Consider the following 15480-nt stretch of genomic DNA (forward strand, 5'->3'; position numbering starts at 1 on the left):
CGCGATGTATTTAGAGTGAAAAGTAACACATCCACCCCGTCAGGCGTACGAAAGGTTACTGCCCCCCCCACTCTTGATGTCATTTCGCGCCGACTCAGTAGCGCTTTCGCGAGAAGCTTTATGGATATCATCAGATGTTGCCTTGATGAATTATAATTGAAAAATTGATCAATTAAGATGTGTTTATGGTATGTTTTATAATATGTTAAGTGGCGAAATCAAGATTAAACGTCTGGTTGTAAAAACAAGATTGTTGGCATAAACTTTTGATTGTGAAAATTAAATTAGTTTTGTATACTATAATCTTATTTTATTACTTTATTACTTTTACTTTTATTTTATTACTTTTACTTTTTTATATAGATTAATTTTTTATGTGAAATTAAAAGGTATTCACAACACAACCAAATTTTATCTGTAAAAATATGGCTATAATTTTAATATAAATTTCTTTACTAATTATATATTACATAAATCCTTTTAGTTGTCAGTCACTATACAGTTATAAATTGTCTTTATTAAAAACAAACAAGTCTTAATTTAAAATTAGCTGACGTGAGATCCCAACGGAAATGTCCTGCGTTTCCGCAACGTGTCAATTGCGTTCACCGAGCATGCTTGTCACGTTCGCACCTAGTTACCTACACTGTAGGATTAGATTTAGATTACGCTGGATATGTATGTTGTATTACATTATATGTAAAGGGAACCTGGGAAGGTAATGTTAAGATACTTCCGTTCCCCACTTTCTGCCGAAGGCTGCCTTATGGAAGGAGTAGGTGGTTTCTTAAACTTAAGCCGAATGCTGTCCTTAATAAAATAAAAAGCATTTTTCTATTTTAATTTCTTATCTTAATTACAAATACATACTTTCAAACTAGATTACGGTAAATTCGATAGAAATAAACAAACATTTATATTACAGGTACTGGTACAATTTCAGTAATTTTCTAAGCGTGACAAATTTTCAGGCGTGCCAATTAATTTACTATTGCAAGCGAGTCACGTTTCAGCAACTTGTTTGTCTAGTGCTACTCCCAGTGATTAAGTGCTACTGAATATTAAGCCTGCTATTAATTTAATAGAAAAAGGTTATTTGCAGTTTGTCATTTTACATTTTTTCAGTATCACGCTGTATCCCGCATATTTGCTCCGCATTTTGACATTGCGTGTTGAGTGGCGGAATAATATTTCATTTCCTCGAGCGGGAATCGAACCCACAACTTATCACGTTTCCAGCCGGACGCTTGGGCCTCTGCGCCACGATTGGCCTAAAGTCTCTGTTCATTATACAGGGTGGAATTGTCAGCACCACTTTAAATGAAGTCACAGTTTTAACTACTCTATAAAAGCCTAATATAATTCGGAAAAAAAAAATTATCAAAAATGAAAAAGTTATTTTTTCAAACAAAATAAATAATAAAATTGTCGTTTTAAAATAAAACACCATTTGTAAAGTAAAACATAGGCACGCACACACTTACCTGTCAAATCGGAAACGTCGCACACGTATGTGTGCGTCACACGAAATACAGGTATGGATAAAAATCGTGAAATGAAAAAAAAATCCTACGTCCAAACTGTTGAGGTACCTTGATTAATTTCTTAGGTGTGGGTTTGAAATATATGCAGTTTCAATAAAAGAAGCGCTGCCTCTTCCACCCTGTATATGTCATAGACATTATTATATAAATGATCAATACTTTAAATTTATCTTTGTCTTCATATCATGTCATCAGATTAAAAGATTTTGTGACATTTATTCTATAATATAGTTAATGTTGTCAAAAATGTAAGTAATATTTAGTCAGACTTTCACAGATACACCTTTTAGTTTCCGTGAAGCCTAGGCGGAACCCAGCGCCGTGAATTCTTGAAACAAAAAATCAACAAAATTTAAAATAATAATGCTATTACATAATAATTACCATTCTTACTTAAGTTAATAATTAGTACATTTTTAAACGCTAAGAACGAAATCTAAAGACATTGTCTTTATAGACCTCCTCATTTCTTCCCTTCTTTCTCATCTTCTCTTCTTTCAATCTTAATTCAATTTAATTTCCGCTATCATATGTCGCATCTAGTGTACGAGTACGTTCCCAAAGTGAATCTCGTCGGACTTCGTAATTAACCTATCAGTTCGAGACAAAGGAGGCTTCCTTCATTAACTCCATGCTATTGAAATATTCATGAGCATGTTCTGTTTGCACTTGCTAGTGTATTTTGGTCCGGAGTGGCTTTCTATTCTATATGCATCGCTATGGTACTTTCAATACTAAAGGGGTAGGAGGCTAAATATTAATTAATATTAAATAAGTATTTTAAGCTGTGTTTTTTTAATATTTATTTATTGTGAGTATTAATTAATTTTATTTCACGCAGTGGGCTCACTTGGACATTTGAAGGTTATGATGGAAGGGGATTCAATTTTCTCAATTTTGGTAAGACAATGAGCCTCATTTTATTTCGTCATTTTAAAAATGTCTAAAAATCTAGTAGAAGATGGAGAATGGAGGGTTTAAACGCTATATTCTTTCTACCTATTCCATTATTTGAGAAGTCTGAAAAAACATTGCTGTAGGGTTAATCGAAATATCTGTACACAGACAGAAAAATAAAAGGCAGAGTGAATTACCTCTGAAACTATGTTTACAAGCAGAAATAAAGGAAGACGCACTCTACAACATGCTTCTAGACGAAATTGTCATTACCTAAAAGATAATAAAAAGTAATACCTTCATTTAGTTTATCACCATAAAATATTTCACACCAATAAACAAAAGGGGAGAGTTCGCTATATAAAATGCAAGTTTATTTCAGCATGAGATACTCGTATCGCCAAGCTACGGATGCTGGGCACGTATACCTCTGGACTGGTGTCAGGTAAGCCTTTGGACGATACAGATCACCGGCACGTGCCGCTTGCGTCTGTACGATAAGGTTTTATGTCTCAGTCGGACGTATTGACTTATCTCGACGTGTTTAAAAAACTGGCAGTATGAGGGGAATTGCAATTTCGTAAATAGTAATAATATTTGGGAGGTTATGGTTTTTTTTTTAATTTATTTTGGTGGTAGCTTTTTGTTCATATGTTCATTCGACGATTCAAAAGTGCTTATTATAAGTTTATTTGAATAAAGAATATTTTGAATTTGAATTGAAAATATTTAAATTTATTTAAAGAAGGCATTATTATAAAAAATGTAGCGTAAAAATAAGGGACCTCTTTCGGTTTTTTCATCGTTTAAAAAGATTCGAGGCCGTCGTTGCATAGGTGCACAAAAGTATGACTGTAACGCGACGATTGTGGATTCGATCCCCACTCCGGGGAAAGAATTATTATTTATTAATATTTTATTTTTTCGCTCTGATGCCAACGCAACTAAATACGACAATCACTTCAAAAAAATCCGGCGAAAAGTTGAACGGAGTGTCTTAACACTAGGTCCCCTATACCTACCCTGCTATATGCGGAATACAGCATGAAGCTGATTTCCATTAAAAAACTAATCAACTCATAGATAAAAGTTGTAATAAGGATACATAAAGTCAATATAAATCAATAATTCCCAATACAATATAAATGGACCGACGATCGGCGCCTATAGAACGAGCACATTTACCGTCCAATAAAGCAACTGAGCAAAACGCCTCGAGGGCCACTAATTCAATCAATTTTCTGACCATAAATAAAGGAGAGGACAGACAGACATTCGCGATACGAACTTGTAGCGACAAATCAATTAAGAAGATAAAATAGTAGCCTCTAATGGAAAAGAACTCGAAACAAATATTCTGTGTTTTCTAAATTAAAAATAATGGAAGTCTTTTTTACGTTTAAATTAAGTAGTCCGAAGAGGAATAAGATAATGCATTCGTTTTGGTTAGTTGGTGGTGGTTGTAAATTTTGTCTCGTGGTTTATTTTGTGGATTGCTCCTTTGCTTTGGTGTTCTTTGTGAATGCTATTTCGTATTAAGTTTTGGGCGTAATAATGTTTCATAATTATGTTTTTTTGGTTGCTTGGTTATAGTAGGGGAGTAAAAGGAAGAACTAGAGTTGTTTTTTAGTAATATGTAGTAAATAAATAAAAAATGTTATATATAGCAAGCATGAAATATCTCGAGATTTTCTTATATGTGTATTTATATGAGGTTCAATTACTATTTTAAATTTTATTTAATTGTTCTGCTTAATATGCTTCTAGATTTAAATGTTCCATTAAAGTCAACTAAAATTTGTAATGCACTCGGATATGTCCCAAGTCGACAGCATCGTATATATACATTTTTTTTTATTTTTTCATAAAACTAATGTTATATATCATACATGGATATTTTGGCACAATGGGAGAGCATCTGACTGTGAAAGCGATGGTTGTGTATTCGATTCTCACTTCGTAGAGATTGATTAGTTGCTTACTTTAGCATGGCGTTAAATTACGCCACTCATCTCGAATTTTAGACATATTAACTACTACAATTTTTTTGTTATGATAATACAAATTACAAGAAAAAATTTAACTTTACCATAAACTACAATTTAGTAAATGACACTCGAAAACGTAAACAAGCAACCCCAAACAAACTTCACTAATCCCGGTATTTGTCAGCGCACAAATGGAATTGAAGGCTGGAGCAGAGAATTAATCGTGAAAAATCCCATCAAACGAGTGCTGAACGAAACGCAGGGAGCACCTAAATCTTGCCACGTGCCGCTGTCTATTAACAGTTGACACTGTTGGGTTAAAGCCAAAACTGTGATTCAGGGAGCTGGCGAAACCAGGATTCTTGGTATCGAATTAGTAGTCTTATGTTAAAATACAAATAGTTATAGATTGTTTTCTGGAATTGTATTACTCGTATTATTGGAAGTCATTGAAAGTTTTACTTATTTTGAACATTTTTTGTTAATATGTCTTTTTTTATTTTTTCAGACACTACGTTTCTAAACTTTCCGACGAATTAAGTGTTAGGACACTCGTAATTTTTGAGGCATTGTGAGTCGAGGCGGAGCTTAACGTCTCATTAATATAAGAAGAAATATACTTACAACGTATGTGATAATAGTTGTCAAATTTTAATGCAATTTAACTTTTAAGTCACACATAAGCTTATTTTCTGGTAAATTGTGTGATATTTTTTAAACCTGTATTGTTTGTGAATTTTATATTATATAAATAAATAAATAAATAAATAAATCTTACACAAGTAAACATTTAAACAAAATTCAAAATTAACGCCGCAAGGTCCAAACTCGTGTTAAAAACTGGAAGCATTTTAAAGAATTTTATTTTCCAACACAACCGTCGGGGGAGGACAAAGGATGTAATATTTCTTCTACTTTATAGTTGCCTTTATAATAATATTACTTATCTCAGTAATAAGAGATAGCGATGGTAACAAATTGTATCGGTACGCTTATCTTAACGTGAATTGTCGATGCCTGGTGGTCCTGCACACCATATTGTATTTCGAGACAAAATAAATATATGAATGTGAAATTTATTATTATATATTCAATTTCATATATGTTTTTATTTAACTTTGTATAGTGAAATTTTATATGGAAATATTTGTATTTGCCAATTTATTAGTATCGTAAAATGGCAATATAATGAGCCTAACTATGTTTTTTTTTTGTTTCTGGTATTATAATGTTTGTATAATAGATAATAATAAGATGTGGCCGTTCATGGTATAGAGGCATAAGAGTGTCATTGTAAACGCGACAGGTGTGGGTTCATTTCCCACTAAGGGGAGTGAAGTATTAAATATTATAATTTCCTCGTTCGTTAACGAAGCAAAGTGCGGCGTTGAAATGCGCCACTCAACACCAAAATGCCTCTTAATAGAAATGGAGTCTGTTAACACAAGGTTCCCAGGTTCCCTATGCCTACCCTGCCTAAGCCGAAAAAAAACGGTAATTTTAAATGAACTTTTTACCAAAATCTCGTGCCTGCAAAGATTTGTTGTGATGGCTGTTATCGTGACGCTAAGCTCTGTGAGTAACAAATTACTTTGATACCGCACGGCTTATCTATCCGTGACGCTTCAGCCCTACACACCCTAGAGACATATAAGGGGTATGTATTACTAAAACAACATACCTACATATATTTATAATATTAGCTGTATGTATAAGATTTTAATTTTTGTTAGAAATATCTTAGTAAACTATTGTGGCTACGAATTATTCTGCAACGAGAAAAATAAAAGTAATAAGAGCATTAACAATATAAACTTAAAATAAAAAACTGTTGCTTTTGCACTTTATTACATCAAAAACTAGAGAATACTCTTTTATTTTTATCTTATGTATCTCGCGCATAGCGTGGTAAGATCTAGTGTTAAAACACTCCGTTCTCACTAAAACACTTCTGTTCCGATACATTACCATTGCTTATTCATACAAAATATTTTATTTAAATATTTAAAAATACAAAATCACCGTAAAAGCTTATCGATATGCCAATTTCGCCTTACTTTACGTATGAAATTGGCGAAAGTGTAATACCCACATGAACTGCCGCGATAACGGCCCCCCCTAAAGACACGCTTGTCGCATTTGCCCCATCCTTATCACGGGTAAACAGCTTTTAGCTCATACTTTAAAAAGTTTTCGCCAATTTATTTTATCCTAATGCATCTAGTGCACCTTTGGGGGGAAACGAAGTGAATTAAGCCTTTGTTTATGCATTTTTAAAAAAAATAATAATACATATTTTTTGTAACCAATCGACGAATGCAGATAATAGTAATTAATACGTATTATTTTGTAGAAAATCCTCTCTTAGGATTTTTAGGATAGGAGCATCTCAATACAAATGAAAACAAAATATACTCGTAAAAGATATTCTATTTGTACATAATTAATTTAATATTTACGTTAAAAACGTCACGTTAAATATTTGTTATAACTTTCATGCATACATTTGATCTAGTTGATTATTTTAACGATTTTAAAATAAATTTTCTTTCTAATAACATAAAATTTCGTAGCAATTTACAAAATTTCCTAGCAAGCGACGTGCCTCCCACCTCTTTACTAAGCTGACAAGGCCCTCCATAAAATAGGGGAGTAGATTGTTTCCAACATTCTGCCGGAAGACACAGAATGGATTCGGACTAATACACGAACCCTTTCTTCACCCTCTCATTTAAAATGGAAAATGCCTTCGGTCGCGATTTCCTTTGGACTGCTATTGTCTGGTCGGCTGCGTGCGACCCTACTGTATTGAAATGAAAACTTATTTCACAATGGTGTGATTCTAATTGTATTCTCAAATAAAACTTAATTTCCTTTATATTTGATTTTAAATATTATATCAGTTAGTCGATATTATTGATATATTTTATTGAGACTAGTCTGGGCGCAAGCGTGTAAACACGATAGGTTGTGGATCCCACTCGAGGAGACAAATTAACTGACTTTAACAACGTGCTAAAGTATAGCGTTAACTTCCGCTACCATAGTTCGGCGGAAAGTGAAGAAGGGAGTATCTTAACTATGTTCGCTCAGCCACCCTGCTTCGTGTGTAAAGCGTGAAAGTAACAAAAGAAATATATATATTAAAATTTTAAAAGAACACCCTTAAAAATCTTATTCTAAGTGTTACCTTGAATTTACATAAAAAAGTGTACTTTTCCTGTCTGTAACGCCGCTGTAAATGTTCCTTAAAAGATTGTTCCAATTTCACGCATCTCTTGCGTATATCGCTTTAGGTAGAAAGAACTATGTGTTAGTTCTGTCTGTTCAATTCCATTCCTGTTCATCCATCCGAATGAGAATCGAACCCAAAACCATCGCTGGTACAATCTGTAACTGTGCCATTGCTCCATAATGACCATTATTTACTTAACGACAATAAATTATGATAAATAAAAATATTTATTCATTTATAATAAACACATCCCTTTAACAAACAGGAAAACAATTGTTATTAACGCTATCATAACAGCAAGCAGCTATATTAAATGAATATAGTCATATGAGGATCACTTCCTCAATCAACTTTGTACAGTTCAGCTGTCTTGTGTGCATTCTGGTCTGGAAAGAACGTCGAAAATAATATTTCTCCATATAAAAAAAAATCAGTTAGAAAAATGAAAGTTCTAGCCATTCTGTTTTTGGTATTCGCCTGTATTTACTTTGTAAAATGTGAACATTTGATTATGGGAGATGCCAGTAACAAGCATTTGGTGTACCATAGGATAGCACAGTTCCATTATATACCCTTGAAGAAAATGGTTAAAGACGTTTTTTTCTCCAGTCCCGATTTAAGGCCTATAAATGTAAGTATTTTTTTTTATATCTTGATGTATCCCGCATATAGCAGGGTAGGCAGAGGCCTAACCTTCAACAAGTAAAGTTTCGAAATTTCCGATTGCATGTTGTGTGGTGGAACTCAACGCCGTACTTTGCCTTCGTTACCAGAGCGAAGGAATGAAAATTTGAATAAATAATTCCCCTATCAGTGGGAGTCAAACTCACAACATTTGCATGCACTGCGCCACGACTGCCTCTAATGATAACTATAAATTAATGTAATTAGCAACTGCGTTTTTATATACATATTTTTAGTATAATATAAGCTTTTTTTCTATTAATTTCATATTTTTCTACAAAATGTACATACATTTCATTTAACTTTTACATGTGATTTTTGAATAATTTATTAGTGTTGCGTATTCTGTACCTTATTTATTTAATACCTTTGCGCTTACCATTTAAAAATGAATACCACGTTTCACGGGTTAAACTTCAAAGCAGAGTTTGTTTCTATTTGTCTGTATATTCAATACAATCTCCCAGGATTTGAGTTCACAATCATCATGCAACTAGACACGTCTCGTTCTTTAATTACCCATTTGTAGTGAAATATACAACAAAAGTATAGTTTACACATAGCAGGGTAGGCAGAGGGAACCTGGAGACTTAGTGTTAAAACACTCCGCTCCTATTAAAACACTTCCATTCCTAGCTTATCACCGAATTTTGGAGACATTGCGTGTTGAGTGGGGGAACTCAATGCCATACAAAAAATGTTACGATCATTAATTAAGAATTAAATATCTTATTATTTCAGGCGATCATGGCTTACGATAATCTTCATTCGAAAGCGTCCGCTACCATCACAGCTGGCGGGCTCGGCTCCACCTACGTCAATATACGATTGAAAAGTGAACGTGGGATGGGCCTAGATTACGATATTGGCATTTATTCGTAATTTATTAAAATCGATACGATATACCTAGATGTTTTGAAACTATGATATAGGTGTTTTATTTATTTAAGTTAAATAATTTAAGAAAATTACATTAAAATAACTTACAAAATAATGTTGCACAGTTTTAAATAGGTACATACTCCATACAGCTTTTTTTAAATAAACCAAAGCCTATTTACTGTTTATATATTTTTCTTTATCATCATCATACCATAACTCGTAATATTATATGGCATATAAATTATTATACATCGTACTATCAGTTTTGTATCCCTTTAATAATTTTATATACGAGCAGTACATAAACAATGCCAATTATTTCCTATTGTAAGATAAATATTTAGTTTAATCAAGTACCATGAATATGTAGAAACAATAGTTCGATGTAAGCTTTTTAAATTGTTTCCCGTTTTTTATTTCATACATATCAAATGGACGAGGCCTTGTACGTATTACTGTGTCCGATTGCACTGATGGGTGTTGTTGTCTTTTACAATATTTAATTATATGCATTTATATATATTTTAGTTGAGTTTAAACCTGTACTTACTCACCAAATACAGTAAATAGTGCTATATAGATTCCACATACTGCATGTTATTAGTAACATTAACTATACAACACTAGGTACTGAAGAAAATTATAACATCTCACCATACTAAAAATCAATTTTCAAACAAAAATAGACAAGTGAATGACAAACTACATCAAAACGCGCGGCAGCGTGTCAAGCCAAGTTCAACAAAACAGAACTGGCGGGCAGTACCATGTGTACAATATAAGCATTGGTTACACGAACCAATGCTTATATTTTGATGAATCAATTCTTTTTATAATCGTGAGGAAAACTTTTTACGCTGAAAGGAGACTCGAGCGGGTTATAGGGGACTCTTTTACCACCACCTCCTTCTCTGGCACCACTGCCTCGAAGAAGAAGGAGCGGTCTGTTCCCTCTGCAAGAGATCGTGCGTCAAGACCATAGTCGGCAAGGAAAGGATGACCTATGGCGTCGTGCAGAGTGTGAGACGCCCAGGCCGAGCATACCTCCACGTACTCCGCGTGCTGGGTCATCTATTTGCGGCAGTCGAAGTGGTTGCCATGGACGCCAGACATTTTAAGTCATAAAATATATTATGTTGCTAAACATAAATTTCAGAACTGACCATTCAACTTGGCATCTATTTAGATATAACTTATTTTGTCGTTAAAGTCAACAACCAAGGCATACACAAATCATAATATTAAACTTGGCTCTCATTTTACATTAATGTTTTTGATGGTATATAGAGACTACTAGATATTTCATAGGAATGAAAGGCAAATTGTATCAGGAGCAAGACATAACACAGAGTGCGGTGTCACATCGGAAGCAAATTGGAGGAGACAACATGCTTTTAGCGTTGACTCAGCCCCAGGATAGTGGCGGAATAGGATCAACATTTGTTGGTTGGTCCAAATAGAAATATTATTATTTAATTATAACAATTTTGTTTTGTAAAAAAAAATAAGTAACAAAAATACTTACTCCTTATATTATAATGATAGCATTTATTTTGGTCTTACTATTTAAAAAAAAAATTGATTTGATTTTGATATATTTTTAAAACCTATATGAAGCTCTCATATAAGTTATAATAGAATAGTATACTGAATTATATATACATAAACTAGCTGGGCAACTGACTATAAAGCTTTATAACTGACACAGAAAATGTAGGTTCTATTTCCACTTCAAATAATGGAACATAAGGATAAAACTAAAAAACGTAGAAATAGGGAACGGTGTGTCTTAACACTACGGTTACCTTTGCATATCTTGCTATGAGTGGGATACATTGTAAAGCTACGTTTTTCACATGATGAGAAAAATATATTTATTCGTCAAATAGGTAATTGAGTTATATTATATATTTATTTTTATAGTAATAGTATTTACTTAATTAATTTGTATAATTATATGTAACTAGCGACCCCCTTGCGGCTTCGCCCGCTTTTACTACTGGATTATTCATATAATGTATGTTTGCAAAGCACTTAAGATAATGTGAAAATTAATTAAACCCTAATGCAACCCGCATTTTCGTAGTTTCAATAAGGATTTCCAATTGTTTTACACAGCAAGGATTTTTTAGTAGGTACCGTAATTTTAAATCTGTGCTGTTCAAGTACTCATTAAAATATATTTAAATGACTATTTTTAGATAGTTAAATTACTATTTTTAAACGGAAGAAATTAAAACCTACCTACTAATAACTACTACCAAAAATATGAAACCAAATATATCGCGCTGAAATAATACATTCAACTCTAATTATCCAATACGTGCAAACGCATCTAAATCTTCGTTGCTATAATGGCAGGCGGGTTTTTTTTTTCGAGCTTGTGGTTAATGCTGAAGAGGGTATTCTGTCCCTGATAAAAAGCAAGCAATACGTGGCTGCCTGTGAGGAAAATTAAATAGAATGCATGGGCCGGGAATCGAACCCGGGCCGCCCGCGTGGCAGGCGAGCATTCTACCACTGAACCACCGATGCGTGTAAGGCAAGCGGGCACGGCGGACGCATGGCGAGTGGCGAGCCATTTCGCAGCAAGGATTTTTTTGATATTGTAACAACTTCTAAAGTACTTATTAAAATGAAAAACAGTAAAAGACAGTTTTGGTCTACATTAAATGGCCAACGTAACTAATGTACTTATTTATATGCTGAGAGTAAGGGATAAGTGAGACTTGAGTAACATACAGCTGATGTGTCAACGGCGGGATGTGTCAACAATTAAATGCGTTTTTCTGTAAAACTATTCGCAATTTCGAAATAGTTTAAAAAGCAAATTTTATCTTCGTTTAACGTAGAAATTTAATAAAGTATTTTAAAGGATAAGGATTAATACCATTATGGAAAAATATGCCTCACAATAAAAAATATATATAAATTATTATTTTTAGACAGAAATATGATCACTACACGTTATTCTTAAAAGATACGAATATGCCATCGCGGACTTTTTTGTAGATCTTATTAAGAGGAACAATACTCCAGTACATTTTTTTCATGTAGTATTTGCCATTAAAGCAGCGCATGCGCCAAAGTGTCTCAGCGGGTAGGACTTTATACACATTTGTCGTATTTATGTTAATTTACATAAGAATGTACAAATAATAAACTATATATAAACCTTCCCTGAGAAATACTCGACCTAATGGTGAAAACTGCATCCAAATCCGTTGGGTGGTTTAGAAGAAGAAGAGTTAGAAAGTTCAGACAGACACAAAAAGCGACTTTGTTTTATAAGATATAGGATATATATAGGATAACAATTTTGATAATTTTTGTAATACAGTAAGTTTCCTAACACTTTTTTTTTTTTTTTTTTTTTTTTTTTTTTTTTTTTAACGCTGGGAAATGCAGTTTACGCAGACCGACAGAGCGGTACTGTGGGGCTCACCGGAGAATGAATCCGATACTACCCACTAAAACCCAGCGAGACCTACCCACCTAAGCAAGACGCCGCAGGATCGCTCACGCATTCCACTACGGCGACTTGGTGGAAAGCCCGCCTGTAGCGGACCACCGTCATACTATTAGTGACTCTCTAGGGTAAAGGGAGTTGGAGATGAGCGTACTGCCTTCTCCTATTCCCTAGCCTACGACGACGGAGCGGGCCTGCATTTGCGCTGGACTCGCGCTCCCGCTCCGCGGCCTCCTTTAATGCCATCACAGAATCGCAAAAGGAGACCATGGTAGACCAGTGCCTCTCACTATCTAGCATGGCCCCCACCACACTTGACAGTGAGAGATCTCTACCGACTACATCCATCAACACATGGCGCTGTGGGGCCCAGGCAGAGCATTCGGCCAGTGTGTGATACGCCGAATCCACCGGCGCATTGCACTCGTAACACGCTGGTGATACCTCCCGACGTGCAATCTGGTGCAGGTATTTACCAAAGCAACCGTGCCCTGTTAGTACCTGCACCAGTCGGAACGTCAAAACTCCAAAGTTTCTTTGGATCCAGCGTTTAAGGTGCGGGCGGACAGCTTCCACCGTCACCAAACCTGCTGCCGGAGACCTCAAGTCTAACTCCCATCGCCGCATCAGGGCTTCATCGGCTCTTCTCCTGATCCGCACGGTATCCTCTGTCGACGGTCGTTCACCTCGCGACCGCTCAATTATACGGAATGCGTGAACTCTAGCCAGTACCTCCGCCTGTAACTCCCAAGGAGGATCGCCCGCCAGGAGAGTAGCCGCCGTCCATGACACAGTGCGGTAACCCCGAATAGCTCTTACCGCTATGACCCGCTGCGCTTTTCGCAATTGGGTCCTGTTGCGAGCGGTAAGAGATTCAGCCCACACAGGAGCACCGTATAGCGCCATAGACCTCAACACGCCAACATAAAGCTGTCGGCATGTGGCATCAGGTCCTCCGACATTCGGTAATAGCCTACCGAGGGCCCCGGCGGTGTTCACAAGCTTCGGCACAAGCTGAGCGAAGTGTGAAGCAAACGACCATCGACTATCCAGGGTCAGACCCAGATATTTCATCTGACCTCGAATTTCCACATCCTGCCCCTGTATACGTAGAGTGGCTCCACGGGGAGGCCCCTTGCGTGGTCCATGAAAAAGTAGAGCTTCCGTTTTTACACTGGAAATCCTCAGGCCCAGTGCTTTAATGCGATCGACGACATGGTGGATGCCGACTTCAGCTAAACGTGCTGCCTCACTGTAATTCCCTCCCCGGGCGGTAACAAGTGTGTCATCGGCATAACAGATGACACCCATACCGGGGGGCAGGCGACAACGTAGGAGCCAGTCGTATCCGAGATTCCACAGTATCGGGCCTAAAACCGACCCCTGTGGCACTCCGCAACCCACCCTTCGACGACCGATTTGACCGTCACTATCCGTCCATAACACCACTCTATTTTGAAGGTAGTTATTTAATAACCGCCGGAGATAGAAAGGCACACCATGATAACGAAGCGCCTCTCGTAACGTCTCGAACGGCAGGCTATTAAAAGCATTGACCACATCTAAGGATACGGCGAGGAGAACGTCCCCTTCTGCCGTAGCAGCCAATGACCGTGCCTTCAGGGCGTTCAGGGCGTCAATTGTAGAACGACCGGCCCTGAACCCGAACTGAGCCTCTGAAAGGCCCGGCCCTACCTCCTCTAGATGCTGTGTAAGACGAGCGGCAACGATCTTTTCCAAGATCTTGCCCGTCTCATTTAGCAACACGATAGGCCTGTATGCGGTAGTTTCCTAACACTTGAGCCAACGCTGTATTAGCTATATTAGTTACGTATATTGTGTTAAGAAGCAATTTTAAAACTTAACTTACTGAACATTTAACACAAGTTATTTATTACTCTGTATATTCTCACCTTCCATTATACGTGAAGAATATTTTTTCATAATAATATCGTAAATATATGCCAATGTGGTGCAGAGGCACAACTGTGTGACTGTAAACAATAGATACAGATTGTGGTTCGACTCCTACTCAAGGTAATGAGATATTCAATATTTTAATTTCTTCGCGAAGGTGTCGAGGCAAAGCGCGGCGTTGTGTTCCGCCACTCGAAATACAATGTCTCTTGAATTCGGAAAGTGAGGAGTGTCTTAACATTAACCTGGAAAGCATGAAGCTGGAAAAAATGTAAAATATAACTTTAAATATTTGAGCAACTTAAAAGTGTCTATTGCCTAACATAAAAAAAATCATAATTAAATTATTAAACTAAACAGCATAATATAAAACATAATAGACTATCAACAAATAATGCCAGTTTAATAACCGAATAAGAATAATTCGTTACATGCAGTTAAGCAACACTGGCCCACCAGCACCAGTAATGGTAATCCAGAGCATCATTAACGTATCCAACTGTCATTAGCCTGCATGTGACAGACCTTATCAACGGTATTAGTCACTGTTGACTAATCAACAGTATTTGCCAATATTGCATAGATATATGTAGGAATATTTTTATTATTTCGGTATTTTGTTCTTATATCAATTTTGTGTATTTTTTAACGAATTTTTAGATCTTAAAATGTTATGAGTTTAGTTAATATATTTTTAGAGGCTAGTCTATGGCAGCGGGAATCGGGGAACTTAGTGTCAAGACACTCCGTTCTCATTAAGACAATTCCGTTCTCTGTTTACAAATATATATATTGTTGTAGGTACGTTGTCAAATAGTAAATTAATATTAAAGATTTAAGTCAAAAATCCAATATTTTGTATTA

At 35.7% G+C, this 15480-nt stretch overlaps 1 protein-coding gene across 1 annotated transcript; it reads left to right on the forward strand.

Moving 5' to 3' along the window:
• The first annotated feature begins 7990 nt into the window (after window positions 1-7990).
• On the forward strand, window positions 7991-9415 carry LOC146539926 (uncharacterized). The gene is made up of 2 exons (XM_085207821.1): window positions 7991-8295; window positions 9090-9415. The coding sequence occupies exons 1-2, from the start codon at window positions 8107-8109 to the stop codon at window positions 9228-9230; spliced, it is 330 nt and encodes a 109-aa protein (XP_085063947.1). The 5' UTR covers window positions 7991-8106; the 3' UTR covers window positions 9231-9415.
• Window positions 9416-15480: the final 6065 nt, after the last annotated feature.

Source organism: Heliconius melpomene, chromosome 3 (genome assembly GCF_056956725.1).
Source record: "Heliconius melpomene rosina isolate 202511_hmr_F chromosome 3, ASM5695672v1, whole genome shotgun sequence".
In the NCBI taxonomy this organism is placed as follows: Eukaryota; Metazoa; Arthropoda; class Insecta; order Lepidoptera; family Nymphalidae; genus Heliconius; species Heliconius melpomene.

Bases quoted from the DNA above. Each gene is read 5' to 3' on its own strand.
- LOC146539926 (XM_085207821.1), top strand. From the start codon at position 8,107: ATGAAAGTTCTAGCCATTCTGTTTTTGGTATTCGCCTGTATTTACTTT. The intron at 8,296-9,089 runs GTAAGTATTTTT...TTATTATTTCAG, and splicing joins CCGATTTAAGGCCTATAAAT to GCGATCATGGCTTACGATAA.